Raw genomic sequence first — 20,341 nt, 5'->3', positions numbered from 1 at the left:
GGGCATTAGCAGAGCCATCCACTCCATGTTCATGAAGCCAGTAACGACCATTATTACCAAAGTGCATAAGCTCTGTTCTCTGCTTGCTCAAGTCAGCCCTTTTCAGACGACAGTGCTGCCTTCCTTCAGATAACCTAGCCAATCTAATCTGGGGAGAGACCAGAAGGTCCAAGAAGCAGCCCTGCTCCAACTGGCTGCTCAGGAAGGTGGATTTTCAATTACAAAATATATGCTTTTAAATTTAATTTTATTTGTTTTATTTTTACAAAGCTATCTGAGCACAAATGCAGAGGGTAGGGTAAGTAGAGGGAGCTGATGCTGCCTTGGGTGGTGGTTGCACATAAAGTTCTAGAGTAGACAAAACAAAAAGCTGCATGGTTGATCTAGTTTGGGTAAAGGAGTCCCTCCCATTGCCATAATTTAAGAAAAATTCCTGATATTTTTCTTCTCTGAGGCTGACAGCTTGGGCTGATTTCAGTAGTGGTGAGCCTCATGGCCTACAGGTCTGAGCTAGAAGACTGCTGATCTCCTGGAGTCCTGGCACGAGTGGAGTTAACTGGAAGACACTTAGCTAAGCTGAGCTGGGGTAAAGAGCAGTCTGTTTTGATGCACACCAAACTGCCTGTGTCCCTCGATTAGAGTGATGAAGCGGAAGATAAATTTTAAGGCTAAACCATTCTCTACAAGCCCTGTGATAACAAGGGCCATGGGGAGAAGTGCTGGTGACACTGCCTGTTAATTCAAAGCGTGTTTGTGGAAATCCTTGAGATATCAAGGTCCTTTGGCAGTGCACATGATGCCTAGCAGTAATAAGGTCCTTTACCTTTGTCAGACGCTTCTCTCACCAGATGAATTGTATGCTTTTACCATTTTTTTTGGTATAAATCTAAAATACAGTTGTAAGATCTTGCTGCTGGAGAGGGGGTGTTGAGACCAGAGCAAAAGATAGTATAGGTGTCACTTGTATAATCCTAAAGGCTTCCAAAACTGACTGCAATAAGAACCAGAGGGACGTGTGTGAGGTAATAGGTCTCCGTTAGTCAAAAACTTCACTGGCAGCTCCTTCTCCCCGAGGAGTCATGCTCTGTGGAAGTCATGATGGATGCCCCCCCTACCCCTCACCCCCAAATGTGGCCTCCGAATGGCTGAGCTCACCTGGTTATTTCTCAGGTTTAACGAAGAACCCCGGGTGCTTGACCTCCTGAAACAGGGCTGACCCTGGTGTTCTGCATTAACGTGGGTGCCTCCGTCAGCTGGGCTTAGGCACCGTGTGCTGCCTTTGTGGAGAGCTCTGATGGGGTCATGTACTGGTGCTTTGCTACACGGCATGCCTGCCTTACACGTGCTTGGGTGATTTTTACGGGTTTCTTTCTTTGCCTGTCCCTCTTACTTTTATTTTTCCCTCCCCTCATTTCCTTCCCTACTCGCTTCCCTCTTTTCTGGGATCTGACTTGTGGCTGTTGTTACAGAGACTCCAGGGCAGCAGTCAGATCACGGATTATGGACTTGTAGCTTGTAACCCTAACCCCATCAATTCCCATTCCTGTTCACTAGCTCACACACAAAGGTAGGAGAATCACGCTAATCTGCCTGTCTGAACATTCACGGGTGGCACAGGCACCAAGCCAATGACACGAGTGGGTCAGCAGCAATAGCCTGCTAGCGCTGAGTGCTGGCCTTCCTGGGGGCAGGTTTGAGAGGAAAGATAAGGCAGCTTTCCCGAATGATCCCACCAGACTCGCATCAGATGGGGGCATTCAAAGAGGTGCAGCAAAGCAGAGCCTGGTATTGGAGCACATGAAAAACTGAAGTGTCAGTAAGTTACTGGAGAGAGGAAGTGCAGGTATTTGGAGGCCTTCCTCTGATACTTTTATTGCCCAGATTCTTGGCTGGAAGTGATACCAGAAGCTCTGTAGAAGAGTTGGCTCTCATCACAAGCAGGGTGTGTGGCCAACAACATGAAGTTTATTTTAAAAAAAAAAAAAAAAAAGACAACAAAATGTTTTCTAAGGAAGTCATTGGGTTGGTGCCTTTTGGTGTATGAATCTCTGAAAATTGTAAAGCTCTGTGCTTGGTGATCTGTGAATCTCAGCTGCACTTGGCATTTCCTCAGCTGTTGCTTCGGGTGCAGTGCTTTACTACTCACTGTGCTCTGCTTTGTGCTGGCTGGCAGCCCTGTCAGGTTAACCTTACTGCCCTTTGCTTTTCATTAAATGCGTCTGTCACTTCGTGGCCACAGCCAACAGGGCTAACAGATAACAGCAGAGTGTTGGAGAGTGCGTGAGCTGGGCGAGCCTGTGGTGGTGTACTGGTAATTTTTTTGGTGGCTGTAGCTTATGTCACTGCCTTCACTGCTATCAGCCCTACACTGGTACAGCTGCTGGTGTTACTGCTACTATCCCCACTGCAAAACAGACATTGTGAGGCTCAGGCATGCTGCAGTGTGGCTGTTGCAAGGAGAGGACAGGCTTCCAGAGCTGGATTTGAGCTTCCAGAGGATCCAGAGTTGTGGAGCTGTGCAGGACCCATCCTTCCCACCTCTGGAGTATTGGCCTAGTTGGTTTGAGTCTTCCTGGTGGAGAAATAGAAATGATCTGGTGGAGAACTGTCACAACGTTAAACTGGATGTTCAGCTTTGGTGCAGGGTGGGACTGCAGAACAGCCTGGTTTTCCAGTGTACTAGGACACAAGGGAAAAAATATAGAAGTTAATTCTTACACAGAGAGATCTCTGCCTATCAGTGTGTCCTGGTGATGAAAGGGAAAGATGAGGATCTGGCTGAACTGCTGACTTTGCAGGGAGGAGTGTGTCATGCCATAGGTTATGTGAAGAGAGTGAGCATTTTTCAGCCTTGACTGCCCAGGGATCACAGCCTCTAAGCAGCCACCTGTCAGAGCTTTTGGTGACCGCATCCACACTGCAAGGATGTTTTTCCCTTCTTTCTGCAGGACCTGCCTTGGGTTCACAAGCAATTAACAGAACTTGTAGTGGATCTAAATTAGCCTAATGACACTGTGAACGCCTTGTCCTCTATTACAAAAGCTGTAATTTGGTTCCAGCAGTCCTCCTGTTTCTGTCAGTTCCCAGAGCATTAGCAGGGTCAGCTTTCTGTATCTCAGGTCACTTGGATCAAATGCCCTTTTTGCATCATGACGAGTCCCTTTGTGAGCTACCTTTGTTGTAGGTGTATCTGAAGCCACTCCAACATTCTACCTTAAGGCTTCATAGTGCTGTCAGTTGATTCAGGATACATATCAGTCATGTATATGCTGTGTACAGCCTGTGCTCATCTGCTCATCCTATAGAGAAAAGCAGGACTGTCTTTTATTTTTACACATTGGACTTTGCTAGATCTGTTTGAAAACAACAAATTTAATTAAGATGTGTTCAGGGCAATTTGCAGTGGCTTCATATAGGGGAAGATGAATGTAACTGTGTGTGTGTCAAGATCTTGTTCTTGGTAGCAGAGAGTATGGAGTAGAGTGCTTTTTGACTCTTTTCTGGTTTTTTAATTGTAATAAAATCACAAAATTTATCTGGAGTGTTACTCTAGCAGCAGAGCTGAGCACTGATGAGTATAGATGGCTTTGAGGTCACAGGTCATTCTGGAGGTACAGCCACAGGAAGAGATTTGTTTGAAACAGGACTGAAGTTCTGCTGTGTCCTCAAGCCACGTATAGCATAGGTCAAGACTTGCTCAGGGCTAAGCACCTTGTATTGATGGTTGTTTAGTTGCAAAGATGCATGTGATGAATCTCAGTGGAATACCTGTGTGTGTGTTTCCTTTTCATCTCAAGGACAGTGTTATTTAGAGGCTGGTTAGGGCCTCAGGGAAGGCATTCTACCTCTATACCTTGCAAGCTGTAGCTTGCTCTAGCTCAGTAAAAACAAACAAAACCCACAAAACAAACAAACAAACAAAAAACCCTGCTGGAATCTTGCATAGTAGGCACAAACAGTGTGCATGCCATCTCCTGCTGCTTAAACTTCCATGCTCCCTTCCTGTATTTACTGTGTAGCAAGCTCTCTTCTCCCCAAGCCACAGACAGGCCAACTGCACATCCTCTTGTAGCACTCCCACCTGAGGGAGCAGCCTTCCCTTCCCCAGGCGGGGGAGCTCTGCAGGCTGGCTGTCTCCTAAACCACTGTTCCTGTAGCTCCACAGCAGGTAAGTGGTGTAGAGATCCCAGAGCTGCTTGGGGAGCCTGTTCAGGGCTGCCAGCATGCTCCTCTGACTCATTCTAGTGGGATTTCCCAAGCCTGAATGCAGCTTTCCCATTATTCCTACCTCTGGCACTACTTCATGCAACCCCTCCTGCTGGTAGGAGGTTTTTCTGCACTGCCTGGCTTTTGCCTCGAGGCATCTCTTTGGAGCTCTCCTCACCTCACTCCTCTGCTCTGGAATATTGCTGCTGCCCTCTGTACAACCTTTTCAGCTGCAGTTTGTGCAAGAGGCTACTCAAAATGAAACTGTTCTGTAACTCTTGCTTCCATGCTGCGTGGACTTCTCTTGAACAGCACCGGGGATGTGAGCCTTTCTCATGTACCTCTGACTCCTGCCTCAGATCTGTTTCGCCCACAGTGAGTTAACTCAAAGCCCAGGCTCTGGGAGGTTCCACATTTACCCTTACCAGTCTGCGTGCTGTGCTCTGACTCAGTGACAGTTGTGTCCCACTATAAGCAGTTGGAACTTGGAGAGGTTTCTGTTTTATTTCTTATGACTCTTTAGGATATGAATAATGAACTTTGAAGAAGGCCTTATCAGTACTACTATGTGAATTATCCCAGCCATAAATCCAAGCTGGGGTCAGGGAAGAAAGTGGGCAGAGGGTGCCAGTGCTGAACGGGGGTAAGATGGGGATGTGTAGACTCGAAGGTGAGCAGTACCAGAAACATGTCAAGGAGATGAAGAGGCCCTCTGATGTGACACAGAAAAGAGGAGCTAGTTGCTCTCTGTAAAATTTGGAGGGTGCAGAGGATACAGGTTCTCTGGTAGTTGGACGGATACCGCCCTTCTCCACAGCATGCAGGAGGAGTTCCCAGTTTCTTCCCTTGCCCAGAGAACTGGCCCTGCAGCTTCACCACTTTGAGGTCAACCTCACATCACAGGGACATCATGAGGACTGCAGCAAGTAGCTTAGGGGAAGTGGGATCGTTGCTCTGCCCTGGTGTCCCGGTGTCCCTTGTCTGAGCACTAAAACCCTCTGGAGGCAGAGGAGGGAGCCAGGTGCACTCAGGTTGAGCTCCCTGAGGGTGGTGATTCTCCTTTGGGGATGTAAGTCAGGTTGGATGGGGCTTTGGGCAACCTGACCTGGTGAAAGATGTCCCTGTCTATGACAAGGGGGATCGGACTGGATGATCTGTAAGGGCTCCATCCAGTCCAAACCGTTCTGTGATTATCTGATGCCTGCATGCTTACAGGGAGTTGTGAATGAGACAGCCTCTGGCCAGCTGGTCTCTGAAGCCTAGGTCTGGCCATGTGGGATCCTAACCATATTCTTTTCCTTTGTCTGACTTGCAGAAAGTGATGCCAGAAGCCTGCACTGTTCCCGTAGTCCTCAAGGAATCAAAGCTATAAAAAAGAGGGGTGGCAGAGCTGGGAGATGGAGGATTCGCCTCCCCCCGCCCTCATTCCCACCTTTGCTACCTGCACCATCCTCCTGTTACACCTGAATTCTGGTGGGGGGCTGCTGAGAACTGCTCCTAGAGTGAAACGAGAAGGGAGTTGCTCTCATCGGTTGTACCTCTGCATCTTGCTGTTCTGGAGACCGTGCTAAGAGGAAAAGTTGGGAGAAGCCCCTGCTGTCCCCACCACATATGCTTGGAAAAGCCTGGTCGTGTGAGGGTGGCACCTTGCAGGTGGTCTCTTCTCTCAGGGAAGGTGTGACCTGGAATGCAGATGCTGGACCATGTTTACTCTGTGAGTAACCTTGTGGGAGTTGTGATCCCTCTGAGGGATTCCTTGGAGTGCCTGTGCTCTTCTGCGTGGTGCACGGGTGATGATAGAGCCCTCAGCACACCACCAGCCACTGCAAAGCAGTGCAGCTGCTGCTGCCAGGAGCAGTTTTTGTATCAGGCTGAGGATAAACTGCCTTAGAATTCACCTAAGTTGCTCTGATGTTCCTATGTAGTAGGAGTAACCGAGAGGTACCCATGGATCTCCTGTTGGAGGCAAGGTCTAGTTCTGGGGCAGATGTTGAAACTACAGCCTGAGCCCAGCTCAACACTACGCCAGCAACAGGACAGTCAGACCACAAGCTCCCCAGGCTGAGCATCACATCCTCCTCCTCACTGACAAAGTGCCTTTTGCAGCTTTTGATGCTACAGAGAAGTCCGTGGGGTACTACGGTGAGCTAACCAGGCAGGGCTGTGTTGCCCTGGGGAGTTGTTTTGGGCATGATGGGAACAGAAAGGTGCTGTAGTGTGGGAACTTCCCCCTTGTAATAGAGAACAGGAGGAGAGGGTGGGGGTTGAAGCCCTCTCACCAGCATTTGTGTCTTGTAGACACTGCCCCTCTGCATGCTGCTGCTCATCTTGCACTCACAAAGGGAGAGAGACCCGTATATCCCTTTGCCTTCCTTTCCAGCATCCATCCCCTGGTGGGAGACATTGAGTGTCCTTATACTTAGATCATGCAGTGATGTACATGCCATTTTGGAATACCAAAAAACAAAGCACAAATATGGAATGGATAAAAATGGCCTTCTCTAACATAGGGTTTTTAACAACTTTTTTTTAGTGAAAATGTGCAGTGTTTCAACCAGAAGTCCTTTCTTTGGTAGTTGGGGTCTAAAAAGGTTTTTAAATGTAAAGTTTATATTAAAAAACACTAAGTGTATAATGCAAGGTGACAATTTCATATTAAATGCTTGAAACTGTCTCCAGGTGGTTTTTATTTAATAGCCTGAACTATTCTGCAGAACAATCCTTTTTTTGCCCACTGCTACTGTTGTGCTCTTTTCCTCTTTCCCTTTCTTCTGCACAAGCTTCCCAGCTAGCAGCTCCTGCTGGTTCCATCCTGCCTTCAGTGCACTGCCCATCTGTTGTGGGCATTATTTCATCTAGGTCTAAGCAACCTGTTCTGTTTTCTGCTTGCTGTAGCTATAGCTCAGTCCTTGCTCATGGATGCATGGGGTTTGTTGTCACTTATGTGCTGCAGAAGCAAGAGCTACAGCCTGTGTGTGAGAGGGAGAGAGATCAGTCAGCCCTGGAGCTTTGTTGGAAGGAGTCAAGGAAAGACTCCCATCTTGCTGCAAAGAGAGGATTTTTCCTGCAACGTGGAGTAGAAACTGCCTGTTCCAAGGCTGTACATCCTCTACTCCCTCCTGGATAGCTGAAAAGACAGACACAGTGCCCTGCAGTTTTCTGTCATTTATTAGAAACAGCCCCTGTAGAACATGCACATGCAAGTCACAGCAGTGCCAGGGGCAGCACATTATCCCTCTTTCCCGTCTACATGGTCAGTGGATCCCAGGTGGCTCTACACCTCCTCCCCACAGGTGCACGGGGAGCACAGTCCTTAGTGCACTGGGCACACCAGAGATGTTCCCTGCCATCCCTCAGGGAGGCACTCACCAAATGCCCCCAGCAAGCTTTGACGTGAACTCCTCTGGGGCCTGATTGTTGGCACTGGTCAGTCAAAGTGTTGCCTGGACATGAAAAAACTCAGCAATGAATGATTGACAGAGTCCAACATCGATCTGCCGGTGGGACTGGTGTCCTGGGCGAGTTCAGCAGAGCTCCAGTCAAAGTCTGGCAGTGAAGACAGGAGCCAATGCTGACCTGGACAAGACACTTGGTCTCAGTTTTTCTTCTTGTTTTGTGACTGCGCTTCTACCTCCAGGTACTGCAGCCCAATCAACATCCCCAGGATAGAGAAACCTGTGAGATACAGTCTAAGTCATGTAGAAAGAGCTGAACAGATGAGATAGTCACCTGCACCGCCCCAGGGAGAGTCCTGGGGGAGCTGATAGCTCCGGGGAGGCTGGGGGGCAGGAGGGAAGGATGCAGAGCTCTACTCACTCGCTACCATGAGGGGTGCCATAATTCCCATTGTCAAGGCTGCAGTGTGGTAAATGAAGACCTCCGATAGGAAGTGAGCAAGGGCCACAACGAAGGTGAAGAGTGTGATGTAGTAGAGGCTGTTGGAAAGCAGGAAACAGGTTATCACACGCCCCATAGTACAGGCATGGCTGAGTTGAAAAGCAGTAAACCTGCATGCTGCCCAGTCCGTGCTCGCTGTGGGAGCACAGAGGGCACTTGGTTCGCAGCCTAGCGAGGTACAGAAGCTCCATGGGCACAAGCTGGGAGGAGAACAGGGCAACACGTTCGCTGGTGCACTGAAAGCCACTGTCACTGTCTGGCCTGAAGGTAAGGAAGAGGGAGGTGAGCAAAGGCAGGGAACTGGTGAAGTGAGAAGCAAGTGTGCATGCAAAAAGAGGTGAGAAGTGGATGCATTGAGGATCTGGGCAACAGGACATGACCACCTACAGGCTGCATCCCCCAAGAAGACATCTTCCCACCTGTGCTCTGCTACCCTCTAGGGGCTACAGCTGAAGGAAGGGAGCAGGTCCATGAGCTGCAAGATGCAAAATCCTTCTGAGAAACAATGGGCTTTATTGCCATTGCCAGCACCCCCTGAGCCACAGATGAATACAGGTAAGCAGAGTCCCTGCACCTCCCCACCACAGACAAGCCTGGGCAGTTCCTGGGGCTGCAGGAGGCAGTGACAGCAGTGAGTTCCACCAGACTCCAGCACAGGCTCTGCCTAGCACAGACCCAGGTCACTCTGCAGGAAAATCCCACTCAGAAAGACTCCTGATACTACAGGGGAGACACAGCCTGCCTCCTGCCGCATCTGCCATGGCTACACACTGTGCCTCAGGCCATGTCATCAGCCCCAGGTAAAAGCATATGACAGAAGGCTGAGTGTTAGGAGCACAGCAAGGGCTCCCTCAACCTGCCGTAGCTGTTACCTGAGCTGTCATAGGAAAAGAGGTACCAGTGGGATCAGCATCACCAGTTAGTTTAACACCCACAAGCAGCACCCTCACCTGCAGATGCCTGCCAAGCTGGGGCTCAGAGACACATGACATAAAAACCTGGTAACACAAAGGAGCACACTCTTCTCACGCAGGCAGGAGGCAGAACCAGCTAATGCACAAGCCCTGCGCTGCTCCCAAAGCCCTTCCAGAGGGAGGCCCCCAGCCCCCCAGAAGCACCTTTTGCACCCCCCTACCACCCGTGCCGCTCCCCATGCCCCACGTTCGCCCTGCCTCCCCCACGTACGTCTGGTTGCGGATGTCCAGGGCGCAGAGGCAGCGGACCACGGAGGACAGCAGGGTCCAGACGCCAAATGTCCGGGCCTGCAGCCCGTTCACTGCGCGAGAAGGGGGGAGAGAACCGAGGTGGGCGGGGGGCGCTCCACAGGGGAGCCCCCCCCGAGGCGCCGCGGCCCTGCCAGGCCCCGCGATGCGCTCAGCCCCCCAGCCCTTACCGAGGCCGGGGCTGGTGGTGTAGAGCTTCTCGGAGACGAAGCTGTGGTCGCGGAAGCACTGCAGGGCGTTCCCGGCGGCGATGACAGACACCATGAGCAGCCAGCTGCGCAGCACGCAGAGAAACCGACCCATCCTGCCGCCAGGCCGACCGGCGGCGCACTAAGCGCCCGCTCCCCGCGGGGCGCAACCCCACCGCCCTCCCGCGCTTCCATTGGCCGCCGGCCGCGCGCCACGCGGCGCGAGAGCCTCACCCGCCAATCAGCTCCCTCTCTCGCCGCGCTCGGTCCCGCCCCCTTCTTTCAGCCGGCCGTGCCTACCGCCGCGCCTGCGCAGTGCGGGCGGCGGGCGGCGCCTGCGCAGTGAGGCGGGGCGGGGCCGGGCGCGGCGGTTGTTGTAGTAACGGGGAAGCGCCGCGCGAGTGGGGCCGGCTGAGGCGGCCAGGCCGGGGCCCCCCGCGGCCGTTAACGGCCACTAACGGCCGTTAACGGCCCCCGCGCGTGCCGGGAGCTCCGCGAGAGCCCCCCTGAGGCTATGCCGGGCGCCGCGGCGCGGGACGCGGAGCAGAGCGGCTCGTCCGCCGCCGAGGAAGAGGAGGAGGAGGAAGGCGAGGAGGGGGTCGCGGACGGGCTGAGGTGAGGGCAGCCGGGGGGGGCGGGCTCCAAAGCTGCGTCTGTCTGGTGTTTTTCCTGTGGTGTTCGCAGGTTGGGAGGTTTCTTGGGGACACGTGGGAAAATGAGGGAAATTCGCGGCTTTTTTTGGTCGCTGTCGCTGTTTAGCTGCAGTTTTGAGCTCCCCGCAGAGAAGGGAGGTGTGCCCCACGCTGGCCTGCTGTGCGCTGTTCTATATCCTGTCTTAAAACTGGCTTATGGCAGCTCTGATGTCTCCCCTCAGCTTCTGAATTTCCTGTGAGTTGCTGGTGTATCTGTTCCATCCTTGCTTGGTAGCTTCTTTTAGTTTTGCTCCCTTCCTCTTCCCCAGGCCGGAATCCCTATTTTTTATATCAATTTCACTCACTTTAACGCATTCTGTTTGCTTTCTTCTCGCTAGGGCTCAGGATTTAGGGCTCTAGGGTGAAGTGAAACCTCCCTTCACACCAAGCAGTAGCTGGCTCAGCCTTGCCAGGCCCTTACGGAGCACCAGGTGAAGAGCTGCCTTTGACTGCAACGTCTTCCTAACAGCCTGCCTGTGTTAAGTGGCCAAGTGTCAGGCTAGGAATGAGTGACGGTCACCTGGAGGATTGTCTGAGCCCTGGTAGCCTTACTGCAAATCCTCGGGGCAGGCTTAACGTAACCTCCCCTTCTGTTGCCTCAGCTCATTTCCCACTTATATAAGGCTCTGGCCTGTCCTGTAAGTTCTGGAATCCTCTTGGGTCCCTTCCATCTGAACAGTTCATTACACCCCACCAGTTGATTTCTGAAGGCAGCAGAAGCAGCTGGCAGTGCTGTGGAATTGATTTGTCAGGGGTAACTTGGTTAAGAGGACCAAGGTTACACTAAAAAGGACTTTCCTTGTGCTAGGTATAGGAAATGTTTTGTCTTCTGTAGTGTCTCCAAACTTTTGGCACACAATCTTGCATGTTAAGTGCTTCTCTCTGTCAAATGCTTCTTTCTCTGTGCCACTCTTACTTTTTTTTTTTTTTTTTGTGTGTGTGCAGAAAAATACAGATATGTCTGTCCAACCCCTTGGCTTCTTTTTTCTGTTAACTTTTTCATAGTTTTGTTGCCTTGAGCAAGGAGTAATAAGCAGTCTGAGCTTTATTTGCTTCAGCAGGTTGACAGGTTTGCTTTCTGTTATCTTAGGATTTTGTATCACAAATTTTATTTGTGTGTGTCCGTCCTTAATTCCTCTATCTGAGCAGCTGGTAGTTCCCAACGTAGGGCTGTTGTTTTGGGCAGGATGGATCTGGGAACATGGAGCATCTTTGAGTGGCTTCCTGGGGGCATCGCTGTTGAATTCTGGGCTCATGTTCCCCTGCGCCTGGCAGAAATTAGAAAGGAAGAACACACAAAATCATTGTATTGAGCCAAATCTTCTCTAGTCTGTCAAATTTTGCAGGAGTGCCCTTTTGCTCACTTTAGAGTCCAGGATTACAACCAGGCAGTATGCACAGATTTTAATCTCTTAAATTAGGGACTGAAACCAGTGCTATAAGGTCTGATTGTGTGGATATCAGTAGTTACAGCCTACTCTGAGCTATGGATCTTGTTCTCGGATGCGCTGTAAATCCAAAGAAATGTAGCTGTGAAAATTCATGGGTTTTCTCCCAAATTGTGCTCAATCAAATCAATACAAATTAAGCGAAGCTCCTAGTTAAAATGATAAGACTGACCCCAAAAGAGGATGATTTGGAAGGTTCCCTTTTTAGCTGAGAACCAGGGTACCTCGTGTGTGTCTGTGTGTCCTGCCTGTGGGCTAGGTGAGCAAGCACGGGCAAGCGCAGGGAACTGCTGGGTCCTCCCAGTCAGTAACTGCTGCGTGTGTGCGAGGCTCAGCAGCTGATAACACTAACTGCCTTGCTATTTTAGGGATCATCCGTGCATCAGGTGGACTGGTGGTGGCTGCAGGCGGATCCCCATCTTCGTCTTTCATGCTGATGCCATTCTGACCAACGACAGCTACCTCCGCCTAATTGGAGGTGGGTGCAGCAAGGCAACAGCTTCTGGCCTGAAGGTGTGAAGCAGAAGTCTCACACTGAGATGTTCCCTTCTCTTTGAGGGGAAGAGGAATTGATAGGAAGGAAACTACAATCTTCTCTTGTCTCTGAGCTTGGAGACATTCAGAAACACTTGGTCGAATTGGTGAATGTGTATCACATTTGGTTTGTGATAAGTGCTTATCTTTGGCCCTCTGATGGGTCCTGGAACGTTTTGATTTGGAACAAATCAGATTTGGAGGCTGTGCTAGAACCTATGACCAGAAGATAAATGCACTAATTTGTAGCTGAGAACTTAAAGTCAATCCTTCCAGTGAGTTTTGAGTCTTGAGAGGGTTTCATCATGAAACAGAGCCGCCAGCCCTGCAGTGGTATTAATAGTAGTAAGCTTTAAAAACAAATCTCAGCTTCTATAGCCTCACAACTGTGAGTAAGGCTGTAAGCAAAATGATTGCTTTTATAACAGCACTGCAGTCAGACTAAACCTGTCTAGTGTCAAACAAGGGAGAGCTTCTAAATAAGGCAAAGTTGTTATAAAGAGGCACTCCAGATTGCGAGAGTTAGTGCTTGTGGGTGTGTATGGCTGGGAACTCTTTCTGGATGTGCTGAGTTGGGGAAAAACTAAAATCCACTCAGCTTTTTCTTGTGTAGATGCTGACACCTCTTTCTTCTCTTGCTTCTCCCTTTCTTAGATAATTGGTGCACTCATTTCTAATGTCCTAGCCAAGCAGAAATGCTCTTGGCTCCTTTGGGTAAGGGGTGGAGAAGGTGATTTGTGTGTAAAAACTCCTGATCCTTTTGATGTGTGTTACAAATGTACTTGGTGGCAGAAGCCGATGGTGATTGTAACTTGTGCCCTAATTGGAGTGCGGTGTTTCTTATACTTTTTCTCAGGCCATAGAGGATTTTTTGTTATTTAACATGTCTACTACTGGACAGTGCAACTTAATTTCCTTTAGACCTTTGTCCAGTCCCAGATGATGATACTTCTTATTCTTTTCTTTAGACTTATTTTTACTGGTAGAACATATTTTCTGAGACCTAATCATGACTTTTTACTTGGGTAATATTTTTTTTTCATTTACTACTTGTCCTATTTATGTTATTTCCTACCATTTTTGCAGTTATTTGTTGGAAGATCAGTACAGTTGAAGGAGATGTGAACAAAAATTCATAGACCTTGAAAGACTAAAATAAAACACTAGAAGTAGTCCTGTAAGCTACCTGCCTCAATGAGGGGCATATGGCATGATTGCTTTTATCTAGGAATACCCATCCTGAATTGAGAAGGAAGAGCTGAAATTGTTATTCGGAGTATTATAAAGCAGGCTATGAAGAGCTGTTAAAAATAGTAATAAATATATATATATCAGGACCTTCTAAAAAATGAACAGGTTTTTATTTTGATAGGACAGGGTTCAGTGATGTAGAAATACTACACCTGATGACAGATGTAATTTGTTTCAATGCAATCATTGGATTTAATGCCTCAAGATGTAGGCAAATGGTGACAGAAATTACCTGTCTGTTACGTGCTGCTACCATGGATTAAGTGCAGCTGTTCTGTGTCAAGTCCTATGGTGCTCTTCTCTGTGGTTTGGTAGCACAGGTAACTGTGGTTGATTTTTCTAGGTGCAGACTCTAATGTTGTGTCTCTTGCTATCTTAACAGAGCACTACCACTTGTCCTATAAGATCGTACGGACGGACAGCCGCCTGGTCCGAAGCATACTGACTGCCCATGGATTTCATGAGGTGAGTGCAACAAGCTCGGGATTAGCAGCAAGTTGGCAAGTCTGATTATGTGCTGAGCTGGAAGGTGTGTCTGCATGTGTACATGCCTTGTGTGTGGTGTTTTTTGTTGTTGATTACTTTGTAGGATTAGAAACAGGAAGTTCCCTTGGACCCACTTTGTTTTTTTTTTCTCTTTTCCTTCTTTTTTCTCCCGCTCTGCTCTATATTTTGCCAGTTGGGGAAAAATGTTGTGATTTTTCACTCTAAAAGGATTATCCTTTACTTAATTTTGCAGACTTAAGCCTAAAAGGGATATTTAAGTCAAGGCTATTGTGCATTTTTCTTCCCGCTTTTAGAGCGTTGCTTCACGCCCTTGGGAAGATCTGAAGGATTTAATCTTTCAGCCTTCACAAGCTCATGGAAGTATTGTTGTGGTGTCATATGTTTCCTTCTCTTCTAGCACCTTCCTTGCTCTATGTCCTACATGCAGCTAGTGACAGTTTGAGAGAAGGTGGATTTTCTTCTGAATAAGGCAAAGTTGGGGAATTGGTCTCCCAAGTTTATTGGAAAAATCTAAAATGCTTTATAAATTGGGTTTTGATGGTCCATTAAAAGAGCAAAGCCCTAAGCTTGTATAGAAAATGGATACATTTATTTCCTAGCACCACTGTACAGTAGCTTAGGACAGCAGTCTATGTAGAAATGCCATAATGCTAGAGATGGATAAAGGAAATTGTCTTAAACCAGAATTGCTGCGGTCCCTCAGACAGAAGGGCACAGTCTGTAGGACAAGTGGTGGTGTTTATCACTATTTCCATAGCTTTATGTGTGTTTTTTTATGTTGTTTTTTAGGTGCACCCTAGTAGCAGTGATTATAATCTCATGTGGACGGGATCACACTTGAAACCCTACTTGCTGCGTTCCCTTACAGATATTCAGAAAGTCAATCATTTCCCTAAGTAAGGCTTTGATATCATATTTTGCTGAACATCTTTGTCATGGTTTGCAGAAATATGAGCACAGATAGCTTGCTCTTTTTTTTTGTTTTGTAATAATGATACTGCAAAGTCCCAGCATGCTGGATGTGTGCCACATACTGTCTTCATTGTAAACAGTCTCTGGGGATTTAGGGGGGATAGTATGTGAGCTGAAGCATTGTCCATAACCCAAAAACTGATTTCCACCCCACCTTTATTTGATGGTATATGTAAAGTGTTTGGGGCTTGGGGTTCTTAGTTACAGGTTGTAGTCATACATCACCCGTTAAAGTTTGCAAACACCATTTTAACAGTTTGCTGTGGTTCAGTCCCTCTTGGGAAAAGCAAGAGGCACTACAGATGAGGGTGATTGTCAATGCAGACATAGAGCAGAGACAGTAAAACTGAAGAGTAGTTGCAGGTTAGGGCTGAGATATCTGACAGGGCTATAGATGCTTTAGTAACTAGGAGAATAGGTTGTTACAGTGCAGTGGTGTTTTGTTGTTTTCTTTCTTTTTTACGCTGGGAACATAGATAATAGTCTCTTGTTTTGGGACTTCAGGTCGTATGAACTGACACGGAAGGACAGACTGTACAAGAATGTCAGTCGTATGCAGCTGGCCCATGGATTCAAGGCATTCCATATCTTACCTCAGACCTTCATCCTCCCAGCAGAGTACCAGGACTTCTGCAGTAAGTGAATGGCTGATGATGTCCAGACCTAAAGTAGAATAACTGGGTAGGAGGGAAGGGAATCGCTATTAATATTCGAGTCTGTTGGTCATGTCAGTGTTGATGATGCTGGAAAGACTGTAGAAAAGGCATACATTATTTTTTTATATCATTTTCATTCTGCTGCCTGTTCCGTGCCTATATAAGTCCTCAAGAAGCTGATTGTGGATTTTGTGCACAAAGTAAGCTCAGTTCTGGAGGCCAGTGTTGACGATGATTAGCTTCATAGTATACCTATCTAATATCTGGGAGTACTGAAGAGAGAAATGTCAGAAGGAGGTGTAGAGCAGAGAAAATAATATATCAAAGCAGCAGAAGGAACTGTAATAATTGCAGTGTGTTCTGAGGGGTAAAAAAAAGTAGGTCTTGATCTCTTCCTGGAGTTCTCTACTGTAAGCAATGTTCTTGCTCCTCTGTAAATAATCAAAATGAAAGATGTTTCAGACTGGTGTTTTCTTTTAACCAGATACCTATTCTAAGGACAGGGGCCCATGGATAGTGAAGCCCGTGGCATCTTCCAGGGGTCGAGGTGTCTACCTGATAAACAATGTAAGTGTTCGTCAAAAAGGCTGCTTTTCAGTAACACGGCCTGCAAAGCTATGCAAGCTTCCAGGCAAGGTGCATGCAAACATCTAAACAGACAATGGCTATGCTCTGGATTTCGACAGTACATTGATGAACAGTTTAACAGTCCCGAGCAGCTGGCAAAGTCTGCCCTGGCTTATACTGCGCAACCAAAACCAAACTCTTTCTTTATATGCTGTGTGTCTCTTGCAATCGATATGGTACTTTTAAGTCTTGGCTTATTAGGTGCAAGTTCATACTCCCTGAGACGGTTTGGGAATCTGTGCTACTTCGTTCTCTCCTTGTGGCTGACAGTAGGCTGGCCTTGGGAAGATTCCCAGAACTCTCCTTGGTTGTTTGCCCTGTGCAACCTAACCAGTCCTCACCCAGTGTCCTTTTCTCCGTCTCACCCCTGTAAAAGACTAGATGAAATGAAACTATATGACACTGTAAGATGTGTATCAGTCTTAGAATTTTGTAATCTAAATGCTAGTGTGCCTTTATTGAGTAATAGGAATGATTCTTTGAATTCAGTATACCGCTTAGTGTTTTGTTGCCATTGTGGCGGCTTTGCAGGGAGTTAGCTTGTCATAGGTAACAAATATATCTGGGCGGGAGCCAAAACACATGAGGATATTCCAACAAGTATTCTCAGCAGCAAAACTGACTGGTGAGTCACTTTGTTTTCACTCACTCAAACCCCTTTAGCCTCCCCTGCACTGAAAGGGTCATGCTGTCACATCTGTTCTCTACCTGGATTCTTTCCCATAAAATAAGGGAGCAATTCGCCAAGTGTATGAAGTAAGTATTTCCAGAGCTGCACTCAGCTTTTTCTTTGCTTGAAAGAGAGGAACGAGTTTAGGCTTAAATGGCAGTTGGCCATGAACTGGGGAAAAGACCCTTCTGGGACCAATCTCCCTTTGTGTACATCTGTTCCAGAAACATTTTAGCTAGTTTGGCCCAAGGACTTCAGTGTCCTTCAGTGTGATTTCGTTAAGGGAGTGTCTCCCAAAATTTCATCACAAAAGTGTTTGTTTTTTTTAAACAAAAAAAAAAAAAAAAAAAAAAAAAAAACTTCAGTTTGTCTGGTCCATTGTAAAAGAGGCTGTCATTTTTGTGATATGCTGAAGGAAGTTGAGCTTGTTCTCTTATGTTGTACATATGCACTCTATATGCCTAGATTTCCTGCTTGTGACACTGATAAGGCTGAATATGTGTAAAATCGAATAAATTCAGGATGATGGAGTTCTTCTGGCTCTTTTGCAAGCTGGATGCTGGAAACTATTTTGCAAGAAACTGTTTCCATGAGTAGTTAAAACTGTTTACAAGAAGAAAGACTTGGATACAGCAAAGAAGTAGAAGCTTTTTCAGCAGGTCCCATGACCTGCTGTCATAGAGCTTTCTGTTCTGTGCAACAAGAGTAGCTTTCTGGTACCTTAGCCCCTGCTGTGAACTGATCCTCAGTAGAAGATACATATTCGTGTAAGCAAAAGGGTTGGGTACCAGCTCTGGGTCCGGCCATAAAGATCACGAGTATTAATTTTCTTCACTTGTGAATTCCTCACCAATTGTAGTTACATACTCCTTCCAGTGGCTTCTAGAAAATCCCTCCTCCATGTGTCTGGTTAAACACTCAGGAAACAAACAATGACAGTCGCTTTCAGATTTTTTCTTCCTATGTTATATTGTTTAGCCATGTGTCTGTTAAACCTGTATTTCACTCTAAGGAACACTTAACTGGAAAATTCAGTGGGCGTTTTTTGGAAATGCAATCATTCCCAAGCTTCTGGTTAGGATCTATTTACCTTAAGTGTATTGAGACTGACTGGTGATATTTTTTTTTTGTCATGTTTCCCCCTACCCCTGACATAGTTATTGGTGCAGAGTGGTGTTAGGAGGTGAATGCTGGAAAAATAGTAGGCTTGATCTAGTCATCTTGTTACTCCTTGAGCCTCCTGGTTTTCTCACTCCTGGATTCTCTCTTCTTCTGTAGCCAAACCAGATTGTGCTAGAAGACAACATCCTGGTTTCTCGTTACATCAGCAACCCCCTGCTAATAGATGGTGAGTGTGCTTAGAAATTGTTTCTTGCTTGCACATTCTTTCTTGCTTCTAGGATGTGAAGAGCTCAACAACTTTTGTAGGAATTTAGCTGAATAATTGAATGGTCTATCTTGCGGTAGTTCTCAAAAAAAAAAAAGAAAAGTAAAAAAAATAAAATAAAAAATTCCTTGAAATCCGGAAGCTTTTTAACTGGGAAAGCTTCAAGCACTGTATGGCAGCAGCAGGTAATGGTTTATTCTTCCCAATGTTCAGAGGGTCTGTTGAATTTCCTCAGTTGGATATGATGTGTGAAAGATACTTGCAGTCACTGACTCTTGACAACTCTATTTCAGACTTCAAATTTGATGTGCGCCTGTATGTTCTGGTTACATCCTATGATCCACTTGTCATCTATCTCTACGAGGAAGGACTGGCCAGGTAGGGGAGCGTTTTTTTCTTCCTTAGTGTACCTGCACTCAGTGGTCAAGAGATGTCTTGGATTGCCTTTGTACTTCTGAGATGGTAACAAACGGGAAGGAAATGCCAGTTCTGGAGCTCCGCAGAGTTTTTGTAGATGATTTATCATTATGCAGTGTCCTATCAGTTTACTTTATAGAGTCTTTAGTGAGAGACTTTATTACAAAGGGAAGTAATAATAAAAAAAAAAAATAAATCAACTTTTAAAAGTTGAATGGCCACATACCATTAATGGGATGTGTATTGTAAAGGTCACGTTCTTAAAACCATTGTGAACTATAGGTGCCTTTGTACCCCTTCTCCATCCTTTTGGCCTAGGAGCATGCTGGGTGAAGGGAATCTAAACTTTCTCAGTTTCCATTTAATCATAAAGACAAAAAGAGACCTGTTGTTGGTATCTTCCGTTGGTCTCTTCTTAATACCTTCAAATTGTCTTTTAAATTTTAGGTCAGCGCTTGTATTTTCTGCATTATCAAGTAAAGACTGGTTCACTGTTCTTATCCTGCAAGATGTCAATTTTCTTTTGCATTTAAATTATGAAAGATAGTTAAGATTCCCAGGAAGAATATTTATTTGCCAAAAATACCCGTTTCTCTTTCATCACAGAAGTTTAGCTAAATAGCTGAGCAACTAATAAATTTAAAACAATCACCCCTCCAAAATTCCAAGTGAAGATAATTAAATCCTTACTAGTTCCAGCTCAGACCATAAACTTAACTGTTTAAGATGAGAGCATTGTGAGGCTGTCATCTGCAACAGTCCTGAGCACTGTTAAATCTGTTCTAAACCCACCTCATAAAGCCAGAAAGAATAACTAGGGTTTCGGCCTGCATGGCTCTGACAGAGGCATGTACTGAATCCAGCATGTTTTTATCTGAAGCAGGTACCAAATCCAAAAAGATGTGTTAATGATGATCCCACAAGAGATATACATGTAATTCTTTAAATTGATGAACAGATTCCCTTCAGGTTTGTTGTGATGTGCCTTTGCCTGCAACGATGCTGTGAACAGGTCGCTTCTCTAAATGGGGACTGGAACAGGTGGCTCATCTTGGTCAGAGAAAAATGTGACAACTGTATTCAGTTTGGAAAAGGAGTCTTAAACATATCTGGCACACAAGTTTTATCTTTTGGGAATTGTTAATTGCTATTATTGCATGTTACTGGGGAGTGAAGAGGGGTGAACAAAATCATCTCCAAGATATCCAGTGTTGAATATGCCTGTTTTCAGAGAGTCTTAGCAGTCAATTGTAGGCCACCAAAACAGGAGTTGCATCATAACCAGGTTCTTAAAGTTAGTTCTGCTGATCTTGTTGTAACAAATAGGTATACTTATGGGAAAACAAACAAAAAAAACACATCTGAAACAAGTTTTCTGCTCTGTTTAGGAAGCAAGTGTTCCAATTCCATGATATGTAGCATTTTTGTCTCTTGAAGACACATGTTACTCCACTGTTGATGTGTGTGTATACATGTGTTGGGGGTGTTTGTTTTTTTAACTACTCTGTTCATATCAGAGGTCTAGGGAAGGAAATAAGGAAGGAAGCCAGTATCTTCCTCTGATTGAAATATCCTGGCCAGACAGCATATATTAAGATTGAATCATCAAGCTATTTAGATAGCAAGGGAAGTATGGAGGTTTATAGTCAGCTTCCTTCTCAAGACA

General features: G+C 46.5%; 3 protein-coding genes across 9 annotated transcripts in view; 2 read left to right on the top strand and 1 right to left on the bottom strand.

Annotated features, from left to right (window-relative positions):
• The window catches only part of FLVCR2 (FLVCR choline and putative heme transporter 2), a 33,676-nt gene extending 25,933 nt beyond the window's left edge, over window positions 1–7,743 (top strand). The window contains exons 10-11 of one of the 3 annotated variants that reach the window (XM_084519587.1): window positions 1,470–1,567; window positions 5,522–7,743. In XM_084519587.1, the coding sequence (XP_084375713.1) occupies window positions 1,470–1,567; window positions 5,522–5,528 (105 nt within the window). In that variant the 3' untranslated portion in view covers window positions 5,529–7,743. Of the gene's footprint in view, window position 1; window positions 207–1,469; window positions 1,568–5,521 lie in introns of those variants that run through there. The other 2 variants (XM_084519586.1, XM_084519588.1) reach the window with 2 other exon arrangements.
• Window positions 7,357–9,692, bottom strand: ERG28 (ergosterol biosynthesis 28 homolog). Its single transcript, XM_084519594.1, has 4 exons — window positions 9,497–9,692; window positions 9,289–9,379; window positions 8,023–8,141; window positions 7,357–7,881 (listed from the first exon to the last, which is right to left on the bottom strand). Exons 1-4 carry the CDS (start codon window positions 9,627–9,629, stop codon window positions 7,802–7,804), a joined length of 423 nt encoding a protein of 140 aa, XP_084375720.1. The 5' UTR covers window positions 9,630–9,692; the 3' UTR covers window positions 7,357–7,801.
• A 227-nt stretch (window positions 9,693–9,919) lies between these two features.
• TTLL5 (tubulin tyrosine ligase like 5) overlaps window positions 9,920–20,341 on the top strand; it is a 124,784-nt gene continuing 114,362 nt past the window's right edge. For 2 of the 5 annotated variants that reach the window (XM_084519582.1, XM_084519581.1), the window contains exons 1-8: window positions 9,922–10,129; window positions 12,023–12,132; window positions 13,822–13,904; window positions 14,736–14,842; window positions 15,423–15,553; window positions 16,059–16,141; window positions 18,150–18,219; window positions 18,552–18,636. In XM_084519582.1, coding sequence (XP_084375708.1) covers window positions 10,029–10,129; window positions 12,023–12,132; window positions 13,822–13,904; window positions 14,736–14,842; window positions 15,423–15,553; window positions 16,059–16,141; window positions 18,150–18,219; window positions 18,552–18,636 — 770 coding nt within the window. In that variant the 5' untranslated portion in view covers window positions 9,922–10,028. Of the gene's footprint in view, window positions 10,130–12,022; window positions 12,133–13,821; window positions 13,905–14,735; window positions 14,843–15,422; window positions 15,554–16,058; window positions 16,142–18,149; window positions 18,220–18,551; window positions 18,637–20,341 lie in introns of all 5 variants that reach the window. The other 3 variants (XR_014693184.1, XM_084519584.1, XM_084519583.1) reach the window with 3 other exon arrangements.

The sequence above is a fragment of the Aythya ferina genome (genome assembly GCF_964211825.1).
Source record: "Aythya ferina genome assembly, chromosome: 5".
Classification (NCBI taxonomy): domain Eukaryota; kingdom Metazoa; phylum Chordata; class Aves; order Anseriformes; family Anatidae; genus Aythya; species Aythya ferina.
The sequence above is the reverse complement of the archived record's forward strand: the minus strand, read 5'-3'. Positions and strand labels throughout refer to the sequence as shown.